The sequence below is a fragment of the Hyla sarda genome, chromosome 3 (assembly GCF_029499605.1).
Source record: "Hyla sarda isolate aHylSar1 chromosome 3, aHylSar1.hap1, whole genome shotgun sequence".
Classification (NCBI taxonomy): Eukaryota; Metazoa; Chordata; class Amphibia; order Anura; family Hylidae; genus Hyla; species Hyla sarda.
In genome coordinates this window covers 238,395,760-238,411,833 of record NC_079191.1, presented here as the reverse complement: position 1 = coordinate 238,411,833, position 16,074 = coordinate 238,395,760, and the positions used below count along the sequence as shown (strand labels likewise).

Sequence of the window (16,074 nt, the reverse complement as noted above, 5' to 3'; positions counted from 1 at the left end):
AAATGCCAATTACTGATGTAATTATACAATATAACAGTGAAATATTTTACATGATCGTTTCTTTTTGATCTTCCAATATAAGAAGCCAGAATCAACCTTGAATTGTGTAAAGAGTTCAAGAAAGTCTAATAAATACATAAGTGAAATACATTCAAAGACTAAAGGTCAAAACATGTCATATATTAGAAGATGATCTCTTACCTTCATCAAGTGGTAAAGGTAAATGCTCTAAAACCCCTGGTGTCCACCAGAAAGTGTAACTGGAAAGTGAAAAAAACACAACAAAAGACATTAACAGGTTAAACTGTAATACTTCTATCTAAGACTGCATAAGAAGAGACTTAAAAGGTTGCATTTACATTTCAAGTATTTGAATAAAACACAAGTACTAAGTTTAAGGCTCACAAAATCTCAAGCATAGGAAGACGCAGGCCATGCGTGGTGGTACAGTTGCCTTGGCTGAAAGAAATTCCATGCACAAGTCTTGTTCATCATAAAAGGGCAGGGTACGTTTGTCTTGGCAACTGTACCTTCTAGCGTAGCCTGTGTCTCCCTAGGCTGAAGCTGAAGAACACACGGGCCTAAAATTGGAACTTGCGCTTTTTTCTTTTGTTTATTTTTTAGCAAAAACCAAGAGTGGGTCCAAAGTCGGTCAAAAAAATAGCAAAAGGAATTGTATTTCCCCTTTTTGTCTCCACTGCAAGGTAAAGGTAAAGTGCTCTTTTACATCAACCATTATCAGACAAATTTGTTTTCCTAGGAACGCTTGTTCTCAATAATAAGCAAAAGCTTCTTTGTCGCATCTTTTGTGTAGCCATAGGCCTAACTGCCTGTCCGCATTGCCACATCTAAACAGGGGATGCGTGGCCGACACTGATGCATTTAATGAGATACACACGCGATAGAGATATAGGGGGAGATTTATCAAAACCTGTGCAAAGGGAAAGTTGCTGAATTGCTCATAGCAACCAATCAGATCGCTTCTTTAATTTTCAGAAGCCTTGTTAAAAATGAAAGAAGCGATTGGTTGCTATGGGCAACTGGGCAAATTTTCCTCTGGACAGGTTTTGATAGTTCTTGTGGCCTCGCTACATGATGGATTAAGCCATGAAGGCTGACCATGAGTAAGATCATTCCTTGCTTCCTGTCAACCCAGCTAAAAAAAAAGCCTAATTTAAATTTGGAGTGAAGAGTCCAGCATTCAGCCTTTTGGTCATGGGTTCAATGAGCTTTAATTACAAGAACATCTATGTTCAAAGCATTTTTATTTATTACATTTTTTTACATAAAAATGATGGCAACTTTTTTTGGGGAACTAATAGACCCCAAGTTTATAAAAAGTAGCTAAAGGAGTACTCTAGTGCCGACTATTCCTCCTCCGTTGTGCCCTGGCTGAAAAAAAAAAAAATGAAAATAAACTTTCATTCACCTTCCTGCTTTCCCCCGGAGCACTGCTAAATCCGGTGATAGGCTGAGCGCCGTATGACGATCAGTGTACAAGTAAGAAGACGGGACCGGAGGACCGATCAGCTGTAACAGCGCTCCGGGGGGAACGCAGGAAGGTAAGTGGAAGTTTATTTTCATTTTTTTATCGGGCACAACGGAGGAGGAATAGTCACAGCACTAGAGTATTCCTTTAAGATGCCAATGTGAACAGTGCCTAATTTCAGCTTTATTCTACAGCATTTCATGTTTATAGTATACTAGCTGAGCACCCGGCCCCAGTTTTTCCAACCTAATCCTTGTGGGGGAGGAAAAGTAACAAAAGGAGGAAGCTTTTGTCCTCATATTGAGTTCTCATATCCCTTCCCCAAATCCCCTCCTCATATTTCAACCTCATATGCTGTCCTCATTTCCCGACCACATATTTTGTCCTCATATCCAGTCCTCATATCTTATCCTCATATCTCGTCCTCAGGTGGGGCTAAGTTGTGATGAAGATATTGTAAGCGAAAATAGAAGGGGGTGTGGCTTTGTGGGAGTCGGCGTGATTTGCAAGCCAGACCGATACATAAAAATTGTAGAAAATAAAAGGTGTGGCTTAAGGGGTGAGCGAGGCTTTGTAGGAGTGGGCGTGATTTGCAAGCCAGACATACACAAAAAGGGTAGAAAATAAAAAGGGGTGTGGCTTAAAGGGTGGGCGTGTCTTTGCAAGATGGGGCATGGCATGCGAGGAGGGTGTGGCTTGCCAGCCGGACTGTTGCATTCACCAGAGGATGCAGGGCAGAGCTTGTGAAGTAAGGTATCAGAAGTCCAAACACCTGAAGAAATATCTCCAGCTGTTTAGAAGTTATGCAGTAACATATTTCCGATAGACTTGTATGGGACTTTAACCCCTTAAGGACAGACCCATTTTTACCTCAATGACAGGCTCTTTTTTTTTTAAAATTTGACATGTATCTCTTTAAATGGTAATATCTTCAGAACGCTTTTTCTGAGAAGAGCGATTCGGAGATTGTTTTTTGTGACATATTGTACTTTATATAAGTGGTGCATTTTTGTTGACACATGCAGCATTTTTGTGAAAAACTTCTAAATAATGTGAAAAACTGGAAAATTTCTGGCTTTTTTCTTTATAGTGTACACTGTAAAAGTGATGTTATATTTATTCTGTGGGTCAGTACGATTATGGCGATACCCATTTTATATAGCTTTCTATGTTCTTTATTCTTTCTGAGCAAAATTTTTTTTCTGCCATTCATTTTCCAACAGCCGTAACTTTTTTTTATCTTTTGTCCGACGCCATTGAGTAAGGGCTCATTTTTTGCGGGATGAGCTGTACTTTTTATCGGTATAATTTTTGTGCTACATGCTACCTTTTGATCTTTTTTAGTCCGCTATTTCTACCAAAATTGGCAAATTTTGTGCTTTTTTTAATTTTTTTTTTTTTTTACGGCATTCACCGTGCGGGATAATTTATATTATGGTTTTATAGTACATGTCATTACGGACGTGGCAATACCAATTATGTATAGGATTTGTATTTTTGATCTTTTTTGGTGATAATACAGGGTATTTATTGGGAAAGGGGCATTTTTTTATTTTTTTTACACTTCATACTTTTATTGAAGAACTTTTTATTTAATTTTTTACAGGTTATACTATGCTGCAATACATTGGTACTGCAGCACAGTATGAACTGAGGAGCTTGCACACTGTACAGCCTGTGCGATCCAGCCTCTGGCTGGATATCACAGGCTTCTGTAGCAGGCATTCAGGAGGTCAGGATCTGACCTCCTGCTGCCATAGCAACCAACGGCGACCCACGATCGTATTGCGGCGTCACCATTGTTGAACAGGGGGAGAGTGCTCCCCCTGTCAACACCATAGATGCCATGATCAGGATTGATCACGGCATCTAGGGGGTTAATGCTGCCGGGACCGGCGCGATTGCGGCTACAGCTTCTGTGGCGGGACTTCGACTGTGATTAACAGCCGGGTCCCGTCGCCGATCTCCTGCGCTGCCCGCGGCAGTGCAGGAGATCGCTATGATGTATGCATACGTCCAATTGCGCGAACGTGTCGGATGATTGGACGTATGCATACGTCCTATAGCGGAAGGGGTTAAACAAAAACCCTGACCCTCGCAAATGGGAGTGGGTAAGGGTTAATTTACCGATCCTATGCTTGTAGTTGACATATAAGTAATATGTGTATACCAAGTTTCATGTTAATATCTTTAGCTGTTTGGAAGTGATGCTGGAACATACATACACACACACATATTGGGTTTTATATACTGTATATATTCTCAAGTACAGGCCGATTTTTTATGCTGAAAAAAAGTACCCTCGGCTTATACTCGAGTCCGACCAGCCCCTGCTGCCCCTCTGTCACTTTAAGAGAAGGGGCTGCTGGGGCTAGTCACATGCCACACACAGTCCAGTCTGATATGTCCCTTCCTGGCCAGCCCCATCTCCATGAAGAAGAAGAGAGTTGCAGAGTCCCAGCCTCACAGACTGAAACTCTGCCTCTCCCTCCCCTCCTGTAAGCTGAGACCCACAGCAGCAGCCACCAGTTTAAGGGCAGGACCAATCCCTGGCAGGCAGCACCCGCCGACTGGTGGGCATGCTGTAGGAAAATAACATCCGTGTACACACAACGAATGTGCTGTGCCCTCTGCCCTGGGTGGCCCATACTACATATATTTTATATACATATACATATATATATATGGTTTGGGCCACCCATGGCAGCGTGTACTGCACAGTCAATGTGTATATCCCCTGCAGTATTAGGTCACTGTATACCAATGACTGTGCCCAGTGTCCTGCTTATACTACTACCCAACCCACATGGGCACAGTTGTACATTCTGTCACTGTGCTTAACCCTATACCATCACATCACTGTTTATATTAACTTAAAATGGGCTTGTCATCAGATTTTACCATATATAATGTATGGCCACGCATTCTATATGGTAAAATCTCCTCCCTCACTATCCTCAGGAGATGTTCCTTCCGGCAGGAATGGTGAGGATATTAAATTTGCAAATTTCACCCGCCGACCCTGTAAATAGTCCCCTGGGCAGGGAGCTATACTCACCTAGTCCCATCTGCTCAGGCTATCACACCCCTTCAAAGTGATTGACAGCCCTCATCCTAGCTCTGCTCCCTAAGAAGATGGAGCATGGCAATGACACGGGTTGTGCGCTGAGGGGGCGTGATTACAGCCAGAGCAGCTGGACTAGGTGAGTATAGCTCACCACCCAAGGGACTACTTACGGGGCTGGCGGGGGTCGCTTTCAAACATCATATCTTCACCATCCCTGCCGGCAGGAACGTCTCCCAGGGATGGTGAGGAAGAAGATCTTACCATATGTAAACCGTTGTCACACGTTATATATGGTAAAATCTTATAAAAGGTTCCCTTTAAAGCACCTTTGTCAGCAATTACAGACCATAGTCTTCTTGGTATTTCTGTCATTCTTCTCTGCAAGTTTTCTGAAGCTCTGTTAGGTTGAATGGGGACCATCAGTACACAGCCATTTTCAGGTCTCTCTAGAGATGTCCAACTGGGTTCAAATCAGGACTCTGACTGGGCAACTCAACGACTTTCACAGAGTTGTCCCTAAGCTACTAATGCGTTTTTTTTTTTGGCTGTGTGCTTAGGGTCAATGAATCTTCGGCCCAGTCTGAGGTCTAGAGCGTTCTGAGTCAGGTTTTCACCAAGAATATCTCTGTACTTTGCTCTATTAAGCATTACCTCAACCCTGAACAGTCTCTCTGTCCCAGCCGCTGAAAAAAAGAATCATTAGGATGACGCTGCCACTACCATGCTTCACTGCAGGGATGGTATTGGGTAGTGCCTGGTTTCTCAAGACATGATGCTAGGAATTGAGGCTTTTAAGTACAATTTTGGCTTTATTTGACCAAAGAATCTTGTTTTTCACAGTCTTAGAGTCCTTTCAGTGCTTTTTTGCAAACTCAAGGTAGGCTTTCCTGTGTCTTTTAGTGAGAAGAGGCTTCATTCTGGCTACTCTGCTCTAAAGTCGAGATTGGTGGAGTGCTGCAGTGATGGTTGACGTTCTGGAAGTTTTACCCATCTGACCATAGAGTTCTTTGTTACCTCTCTTACAAAGTTCCCTATCTGGAATTACATAGTTTAGTGGGGAGTCCGGTTCTAGGAATAGTCCTGCTTGTTTTAGACTTCTTTCATTTACGAATTATGGAGGCCACTGTACTCCTGGTCACCTGCAAACAATGCCAGACTAGCTTAGGGCTTCATGTGCTAGCCCAAGCACAGAGAATCAAGTCACAGTAAAATATTCAGCAGTAAACAGTAGCACAGTATAATAATTGTTAAAAACTTGTCAGTCTTTTAAGAAGGTTGACTGTACACAAAAAAGGAGGGATATGTAAAATAGGAGTTAAAAATCCACATGTATTTCCACTGATCTGTTTATGTGTTTGTTATACATCTTGTAAAACATCAATAACAGATTTAAAAAATCCGCACAAATTGGTTAAACATGTCAGAAAAAAAAAATGCAAACGTTCTTGTTAAATAAATGGAATGCATTAGTTATACATATTGATACAAAATAACTGTTCAATGTTACTGACTATATAACAAAGCTGGGAATATGAGATTTATGTCTAAAGAGCAGCTGTATGCATCTGATACAAAACTCTTGTGTAACCGTCTGTTCTACAGACTGATTGAATGGTCTGAGGTTAATGACAATGTGAGTACTAAAAGCCACAGAATGATTGAGACCATCAATTATTATAAAAGTCACAGTTCAGTTGACTAGGAAATGAAATAAAACAGAGAAGCTTGGAATAAAATGAAAGCAAACATCATAGCTGAAAAAGAAAAAAACAACTGTTAAGAGAAAATAGTAAGTCTTCATTTGAGAGACCCAGATAAGTAATAAAATCATGAAAAAAAAAAAAAAAAGAGTGCTGTTGGGCTTCACGCAGCGGCTCAGGAAAAGGATCACACCCAGGGACTGAAGCAGGACAATGCAGGCACCCCTGGAGCGGTGGAGGCCAGTAGATTTTTTTTGTTTGTTTTTTAATTACTGTAGAATGGGAATTGTTATATAAAAAAAAAAAAAAAAAAAAAGAAAGAAAGAAAGAAAAAATCCTCCCGCTCGATAAACCATTTAACGGGAGGAAGTGGGGACCACATCGTGAAGAGTTAACAGGGAAAAGAAAGGGGGTAGCATCTGATAGCATTTTTTTTATTTATTTCACTGCTCCTAATACAACTGGTAATGCTCAGAATACATTTGTTACACACTTTTAAGTGTTGTTAATTTGCTAAACTGTGTTCTTATGGACAAATTTAAGTATTTAAGTAATAAAAAATGGTAAACAAGTGATGTTACTGGAAAAAAAATTGTGATCAGTTAGCAAGATGACAATGCACAAGCATCTCTCCTTTTTCTATTTAAAAATGTGTCCTAATGTAATGAATACATAATAATCTATCCGGTTAGCAAAGTAAAGTATTATTATCTATAATAACTCTAGAGAGAAAAGGAGAGATTTCATTACAATATTTGTGTGTTAAACTGTCAGATGCAAACGTGTAATGATCCCAAATGATATGAATCAGTAAACTTGACTTCATATTTAATTGCTTCCCACTGAGGAGGTTGAGAAGACCTTGATTCTAATACCTATTCTCTAGAGAAATCCTATTCCATGAAACGTCTATTGTTTGTGTGTGTCAAGTAATAAATCATTGCCATTTAATGTGTTTTTTTTTATTTTTTAATTTTTTATTGTTGCATAGATTAAACATGGCCAATCTGTTTTGTCCATGATTCAAACAGAATATGTGTGTTCTGTTAAAATATATTTTGGAATATTAAAGGGGTACTCCAGTGAATAACCTTTTTTTTTTTTTTTTTTTTAAATCAACTGGTGTCAGAAAGTTAAACAGATTTGTAAATTACTTCTATTAAAAAATCTTAATGCTTCTGGTACTTATTAGCTGCTTAATACTACAGAGGAAATATGGTTTTCTTTTTGGAACACAGAGCTCTCTGCTGACACATGACCACAGTTCTCTCTGCTGACATCTCTGTCCATTTTAGGAATTGTCCAGAGCAGCATATGTTTGCTATGGGGATTTTCTCCTACTCTGGACAGTTCTTAAAATGGACAAAGATGTCAGCAGAGAGCACTGTGGTCATGATGTCAGCAGAGAGCTCTGTGTTCCAAAAAGAAAACCATTTCCTCTGTAGTACTCAGCAGCTAATAAGTACTGGAAGGATTAAGATTTTTTTAATAGAAGTAATTTACAAATCTGTTTAACTTTCTGGCACCAGTTGATTAAAAAAAAAAAAAAAAAAAGTTTTCCATGTGAGTACCCCTTTAAGTTAGCTTAATTTATTTCCTTTTCTGTGAAAAGTGGAGAAAACTAAAAGAAAAAAATCCCTTTAGTCTCTAATATATTCCTTTCCAAAGGCAGACTAATTATTACGGCAAAGGGCTATTTTAGTCCTATAATTTTTACTCTCAAGGAAAGAGGAAAATGAAAAAGCACTATGAACAGTGCAGATCCAAATCATGTAAAAATTATCTCATTTATTAAGCAAGAACAAAAAAGACATCACATTTAAAAACATTTAAAGGGGTACACTATAAAGTCCACAGTGCTTTTATGAGATAACCTAGTATACAAACTAGAGTACTGAAAAATTCAGCTAAATACAAAAAATCCTTAATGTTAATCAATACTAATAAGTATAAAGTGTTTGCAGTAACAGCAAGTATGCACAATATCATGTGGCTATAGGTGCAAATTTTCAGCTGCAGACTTTAAAGGGATTATCCAGTGGGAAGGGTTTTGTTTTAGAACAATGCCGATTCTACAGTATTTTAAAGAACAAACATCTACTTACCTCCAGGGCTCCTGCAGTGACTCAGGTGTCCTGCTCTGGTCCTGCCTGTAGCTCAGGAAGAGGACCGCAGCCAGGGATCAAAGCAAGACATTGAAGGCACCGCAAGAGCGTTGGAGATGATTAGAGGTTTATCTTTTTATATAATATAGAATTGGCTGTGTTCTTTTTCCAAGCATTCCAAAAATTATGCCTTTTTGGGAGTTGCAACAACTTTTTTGTCTACCAAGCCAAGTACTCCAGCTATGGTTAGTATGGCAGCGCTGCAGACTACCACACTGAAAACTCCTGCCGATGTAGTTATTAAAAACTAGAATAATACGCCGACCTCTACATGCTTCGCCGTTACAACAGCGTTATCAAGAGGAATATTATGGCAATGTCGACTGGTATTAGCCAACGTACAGCAGGAGGAGAAAGACTGGTATTAGCCAATGTATAGTAGGAGGAGACTGACTGGTGTTACTAGTAGAGTACAGCAGGGGTGGTCATGTCTAATCAGTGGCATCTGACAAAGGAGGTTTAAATTCCCTACTGATCGATGCCCGATTAATTTTAGTGAAAGTCAGGGTTTCCATGTTGCTGGCTTACAATCTTGTTTGCTTCGGAGTGACAATGTTGCCTGCTGCGCTGAACACTCTCTCGGAAGGTACACTAGAGGGTGGACAAGACAGAACACCCAGGGCAAACTGGGCAAGTTCTGGCCAATGGGCTAATCTGGTGGCCCAGAAGTCCATGGGGTCTGGGCTCATTGTGTCTGTCAGAGAAAGAACACTGCTGAGTTAGGACTTTACCTGGTTGTTCAGGTGGTGGTTCACATCCCTGTGATGACGATTGAGGTCAGGGGGGGAAGTCTTCGTTATCATGTGCTCCAGCGTGAAAATGCTGCTGCTGCCACTCCTCCTTCCTCTTGCAGGGGTAGCGCTGGCAGAGGGAGTGGATCGTTGAATCAAAAGAGAGTGGAGACTGGACTTCATTCGGCTGGTGTTTGGTGCTGGAAAGTCGTTGCAAACTTACTGCGAAGATTCTACCCATAGAATCCCATAGAATTCTTATGCAAGAATGCATCCAGCTAGCCATTCTCGACAGCTTTTCTGAGGGTCCAGCTTCTTCCGCCTATATCCCATACTGCCAAGGTTGGTCATCATCAACGTTGCCTTGCGAATGGTTACTTTTTTAGAATATTACAGGGCTTAGAAGTTGGGCAGCGATTTTCAAAATTATAGAGAAAATGTAAAAATCAGATCTTTTTAGGGACCAGTGGTACTTATATGGGCATATGTCTGACATGTTGATCACTTTTTAATAAATTTTTAGTGAGTCAGAATTATCAAAAAAGCTGTAATTTTGGCAAGATTATTATGTTTCCTCATTTATGTACTTTATTTGATGGTTAATTACTTTTACACTATAAAAACGTTTTTAATTAAAAAAAATCTTGTTTATGCGTCACCATTTTCTGAGAGCTGTATTTTTTAAAATTATATACCGACAATGTTGTGTGAGGGCACATTTTTTCCAGGAGGAGTTGACGTTTTTAGTGGTACCATTTTGGGGTTCTTGGGACATTTTGATAAATGTTTATTTTAGTTTTACAGAGGCAGCATTGATTTTATTAAAGAGTACCTGTTATCAAACGATATTTTCTAAACTAATTAAGATTATATTCCCCAACTACTCCTAACATCCCTCCTGCCCGTAAAAAAAATAAAATTCTGAGCTTTAAAAAGCTCTGCATTATACTTTCCCCTTTTACATTGTTTGAGCTCCCGGCAGGAGAAAGTGGGCGTTCCCCAGAAAGCGTGACATCACTGAAGACCGCAAGACCTGTGCCTCACCATGCCCCGCACGCACTTCCCGAGTTTGGTCTCCTGCCAGACCAGAAGGAGACCAAACTAACTGTTTGACTTGTGGCAAGGAACAGAACAGAGCCACCTAGTGTGTGTTTTTTTCAATCACATTAAAAACATATAAAAGGTTGAGAATTTTAACAGCAAGCAAATAGCAAAAGGTCTTATAATTACATAAGGAGCAATATATTAAAAGTTTAGTTTGGGGACAGGTACTCTTACATTTTTTGTTTACGGCGTTCAGTTTAAATTTTTACTGTTCCACTTGGAGACTTGAAACATATAATGCATTGCTATAGGTAAAGAGGAGAGACAGCACCGATCCAATCAGCGTGTGCAAGTAATCATCCGGGAATGCCAACCCGGAAAGGCATGCAAAAAGTCCAAAGTGGATACAGCACCAAATAGCTGAGGACTCAAGCTAGTAGATGGAATGAGACTTTATTTGATATCCATGTGCCCATGTGCACATGGATAGCAAATAAATTCTCATTCCATCTACTAGCTTGAGTCCTCAGCTATTTGGTGCTGTATCCACTTTGGACTTTTTTATATAATACATTGCAGTACAGATGTGTACTGCAATATATTTGTCGGTGAGTGCCACACTGACACTTATCAGTATTTCAGAGGCAAACATAGCAGGTCGGCCGATCGGCTTCCATAGCAACCAGAAGCCGTTTTTAGGTCTCTGGTTGCCATGGCTACCAATGAGACTCCTCGATCCCATTGCGGGGTGTCAATGGAGACCAGAGGGAGCTCCCTCCCTCTGTCACCGCGATCGGTGCTGCGGTCACACTGACCACAGCACTTTAGGGGTTAACTAACAGTATCAGAGCACAGCTCTGCTCATGACAGTTGTGACGGGTGCCCAGCAATATGCGATCACCGCCTGTACAGCTGCAGTGCCGTGATCATGAATGGACATATACATAAGTCCATTTGTGGCAAGGCATTGCTAAAATGCATGTATATATACATCCATATGCGGGAGGGGTTAACTGAACCAGGAAAATAAATCCATAATGTTAATTTTACTTATTAAAGGTTTTGTTTAAAATAGAAAAATAGAAATAAACACACAATAAGTGGCAATTATGGGGGACTTTTACTATCCTGATATAAACTGGGAGACTGAGACGTGAATCTCATAAAGGAAACCGGTTTCTGACTATAGCTAAAGACAATTATCTTCCCCAAATGGTGCAGGGCCCAACCAGATGAGGCGCCCTACTGGACTTAATTTTAACCAACAGACCTGACAGTAACTAATGTGCAGGTAGAAGGATACCTAGGAAATATTGATGATAATATAATACATTATAACTTTTCCTGCAATAAGGGAATCTCTCGAGGGGCCACAAAAAGGAACTTTAGGAAGGCAAAGTTTGACCAGCTCAGAGAAGCCCTTAACAATATAAATTTGGATAATGTCCTTAAAAAACAGAATATTGACACTAAATTGGAGACTTTTAAAAATATCTTAAATTCCCACTGTAAGATGTATATACCTTATGGGAATAAAAGGATCAGGAATAGGAGAAAACCAATGTGGATGAATAAAAATGTTAAGGGGGCAATAGATGACAAAAATAAAGCATTTAAACTACTAACACAGAACGGCAGTAAAGAAGCATTAAAAAGCTATAGAGAAAAATGTAGAATATGTAAAAAACAGATAAAAGCTGCAAAACTAGAGACAGAAAGACTCATTGCCAAAGAGAGTAAAACTAACCCTAAAATGTTCTTTAACTATATAAATAGCAAAAAGGTTAAAAATAAAAGTGGTGGCCCTTAAGAAAAATGATGAGGATCAAATTATAGTCAGGAAAAACAACTATGTTAAACACATTCTTCTCCACTGTATTTATAGAAGAAAATGAAATGCCAGGTAAAATACAGCAAGATAAGGTAAACTCCCCAGTACAGGTCACCTGTCTAACCCAGGAAGAAGTACAGTGCCGCCTACAAAAAAATCTAAATAGACAAATCACCAGGTCCAGATGGCATTCAACCCCATGTTCTAAAGGAATTAAGTAATGTAATAAACAGCCCTTATTTTTAATATTCAAGGACTCTATAGTGACACGGTCTGTTCCCCATGACTGGCACATAGCAAATGTGGTGCCAATATTTAAAAAGGGGTCATAAGGTGACCCCGGGAATTATAGACCTGTTAGTTTAACCTCTGTTGTATGTAAAAATAAATGTATGAACCCATATCAGCATAGGTTTATGAGGGATCGGTCCCGTCAAACTAACCTAATCAGCTTTTATCAGGAGGTGAGCTCCAGACTGGACCAGGGGGAATCGCTGGATGTCATATATCTCGATTTTTCCAAAGCATTTTATACGGTGCCACATAAAAGGTTGCTGCATAAAATGAGAAGGATTGGGTTGGGAGAAAATGTGTGTAAGTGGGTACCTGGATCAGTGATCGGAAACAGAGGGTGGTTATTAATGGTACTTATTCTGATTGGGTGACTGTTACTAGTGGGGTACCACAGGAGCCAGTCTTGGGTCCAATTTTATTTAATATATTCATTAATGACCTTATAGAGGGGTTGAATAGTAAAGTAGCAATCTTTGCAGATGATACTTAACTGGGTAAAGTGGTTAACACAATAGAGGACAGTGCACTGTTACAAATGGATATGGATAGGTTGGAGGCTTAGACTGGGAAGTGGCAGATGAGGTTCAACACTGATAAATGTAAGGGAATGCACATGGGGAGGAAAAATCCAGGCTGGGATTATTAAATGGGCGAACACTTGAGATTACTGACGTGGAAAAGGACTTAGGGGTCTTAGTTAACAGTAAATTTAGCTGTAGTGACCAGTGTCGGGCAGCTGCTGCCAAGGCAAATAAAATCACGGGAGCATAGATGCCCACGACAAGGAAAAAGTTCTACCGCTGTACAAATCACTAGTCAGACCACACAAAGAATACTGTGTACAGTTCTGGGCACCAGTATACAAGAAAAATATAGTGGAGCTGGAGAGGGTTCAAAGACTGGCAACCAGAGCAATACGGGGAATGGGAGGACTACAGTACCCAGAAAGATTATCAGAATTAGGGTTATTTAGTTTAGAAAAAAAAAAGGCTTAGGGGAGACCTAATAACTATGTATAAATATATCAGAGGACAGTACAGTGATCTCTCCCATGATCTATTTATACCCAGGAAAGGAAAGAAGGTTTCTTCCCCAGCACAGACTGTGTTTTATTTTTTTTATTTTTTACTTAAGAACAGTAAGACTGTGGAACTCTCTCCTGGAGGAGGTGGTCATGGTGAACCCAGTAAAAGAGTTCAAAAGGGGCCTGGATGCATTTTTGAAGAGTAATAACATTACAGGTTATGGATACTAGATTTATAGGGACAGAAGGTTGATCCAGGGATTTATTCTGACTGCCACATTTGGAGTCAGGAAAGAATTTTTACCTCTAAGATGAGGGTTTTTTGCCCTCCTCTGTATCAACTCAGTAGGGACTCATTAGGGGTATAGGTTAAAATTGATGGACTCTGGTCTTTTTTCAACCTTATGAACTATGTTACTATGTAAGTCACATGCAACACTAATAAAAATAAAAATGGCATAACTACAATACACAAGCAACTTGAAATAATAGCCAAGTGTACGCAAACAAGAAAATATCAAAAGGAGCAAGCTTGGCATAATTAAACAATTAAACAACAGTAGTAGAGATCCAAAGAGTGGGACAATAATATAGCAGAGAGGGGGCCCAGATCGAGGAGCACAAGAGGTCTCCCTATGTTCAGCCCACACACAGAACCTGGGAATAATCCCTTCTTTGCTGTGGATCCTTGTATAGCACCTATAGGAATTGTGCACTGCAGATGTTATAGTTAGGATAAGGCTAGGTTCAGACTACGGAATCTCCCTGCAGAACATTTTCGCCCGGAGATTCCGAGTGCGGCCAGGACCGCGCGCATACTGCAGTCTCCAATAGACTGCAATGTGTTCCACGAGTATTTCCGCCTGAAGAAAGAGCAACACCATTCTTCAGGCGGAAATTTCCAAGCGGATTTTCCATTCACAAATTCCGCTTCACAAATTCTGAAGTGTGAATTTGTGAAGGGAAACCGATTCACTACACAATACATTTTAGCAAGCAGAATTTCCGCCTTCAAAGTCAAAGTGGAATTGCAGGCGGAAATTCCGTAATCTGAACCTAGCCTAAGGATTCTGTCTCCAGGAAAGGGATTGTGGCTCCTGTTCACACACAGTGTCTGTTCTAACTATTTCTCTCTCTCTGTGTAATGTGATCTGCTCTTTCCCTGTCTGCTGCGTAGATTGCACTGACTGGCTTGTGAGCCATTACATGGAAAGCTGCCCTCCCCCTTTGCTGTGTCCTATTGACTCTTGAGCTGATTGACAGGTTGCCCACTTCTATTCTTATTCAATTATGCAGAGGCCCTCTACAGGCCTTATTCAATGCTGGCCATAGTTAGCTTTTGTACTGTTTACCTCATATACACACTCTGTTTCTTTTTTTCTCTGTGTTCCCCTTTTCTTTTTTGGTTCCTCTTATGCTCTTTTTCCTTTTCTCTCCCCCCCCCCTTTTTTATATGTATTTTTTCTACTTTTCTGCCTCTTTCTGCGAGGTAGGTGTTCTCATGTGCATTATGGGTGGCTTGGCGTCTCCCAAGAGGATATTGGATGTGCTCTGCTCTGTTACTGAGGGCACGTTGAGTTGGAGTCATAGGGGAACTGCTTAAGCATGGTTTTATGGTTTATTGTGTTTACTGTATTCTTTATAACATTCTCATCACATTTTCTTTGTGCACAATGTTGATGTATCTCAGTACTTGATGTGTCTGATATCCTTTTGTAAGCCATGCTCTGGGATTTTGTATCCTATTCTATTCATTGTGCCTACGGTTTTGTTTGTTTGTGTTTTAAATGGAAAAAGTTTTATAAAAAAGATCTGATTTAAAAAACAATAGTAATGGCAGCCCCTTTAGGCAGTGGTAATAGTATTAGTGGCAGCACCTCATGACAAAATTAAAAAAAAAAACATAAAAAAAAAACAGAGATACTCATCTGGCTTCCTTATAGTCTGCAGCCTGTCTTCTCTTCTTTTCCTCCACTCTGTACTCCAGCACATGATGCATCACTCATTCACCAGGGCTCAGAGGAAGGACGCTCTGCCTCTTGTGGCTGCCTGCATAATGTGGACGGCCACAAGAGAGATTGACAGAGCAATGAGCCAATGGCTCCTCACCCTATCAAACAGCCAAGGGCTGCAATTAACTATAGGCGCGTCAAAAAAATACAAACAACCATGCTTGCATTTATGGTCATGGAGGCAGAGATCACATCATTACCTTCGTTTTGAATGGATGAGTTTCATTGTATTTTTATGATGCAAATAAAAATCAGTGGGCAGCTCCCAGAGATGAGGTTTGCCTTCTGTAGGTTTAAAAACACCCAAAAAAAGATTGATTGCATCTTGTCTGTCTGCGTCTGGGGAGGAAAAAAACAAAAGGAGTGAGAGAGAAAAAAAAAAACAATTATGCAAAGTATAGCTTTAAATGTAATACACTAATTATGTTATAATAATTATAATAGAATAATATAAATTAAGTCCACAGTTAGTCTATAGAACACATCAGGATTTAACTCAGAAATCAGAAAAAACCCTAGAAATCAAGCTGACAGAAGTGTGCGTATGGTCAGCGCAGTTTAATTAGGCCTTGGCAGCACAGTTTTCAAGGAAATTTGTTTTTCAGTCACCAATTGAACACTTTGTGTTCATTTGCTTTTCTATATATTTACTATACTTTAATCCCGTAAAGGGTAGCTCCCACCATCCCTTTTTTTTCCCTCTCTGTTCCTGCCTAT

The 16,074-nt window shown here is 40.0% G+C and overlaps 1 protein-coding gene across 7 annotated transcripts in view; it reads right to left on the bottom strand.

Moving 5' to 3' along the window:
- FIG4 (FIG4 phosphoinositide 5-phosphatase) overlaps positions 1 to 16,074 on the bottom strand; it is a 653,436-nt gene that overhangs the window by 325,795 nt on the left and 311,567 nt on the right. For all 7 annotated transcript variants that reach the window (XR_008891311.1, XR_008891312.1, XM_056566306.1 and 4 more), the window contains exons 17-18: positions 15,558 to 15,696; positions 202 to 260 (exon numbers count right to left, since the gene is read on the bottom strand). Coding sequence is in view for 5 of the 7 variants with exons in the window: in XM_056566306.1 (XP_056422281.1) it covers positions 202 to 260; positions 15,558 to 15,696 (198 nt within the window). In the remaining 2 variants the exon portion in view is untranslated. The remainder of the gene's footprint in view (positions 1 to 201; positions 261 to 15,557; positions 15,697 to 16,074) is intronic.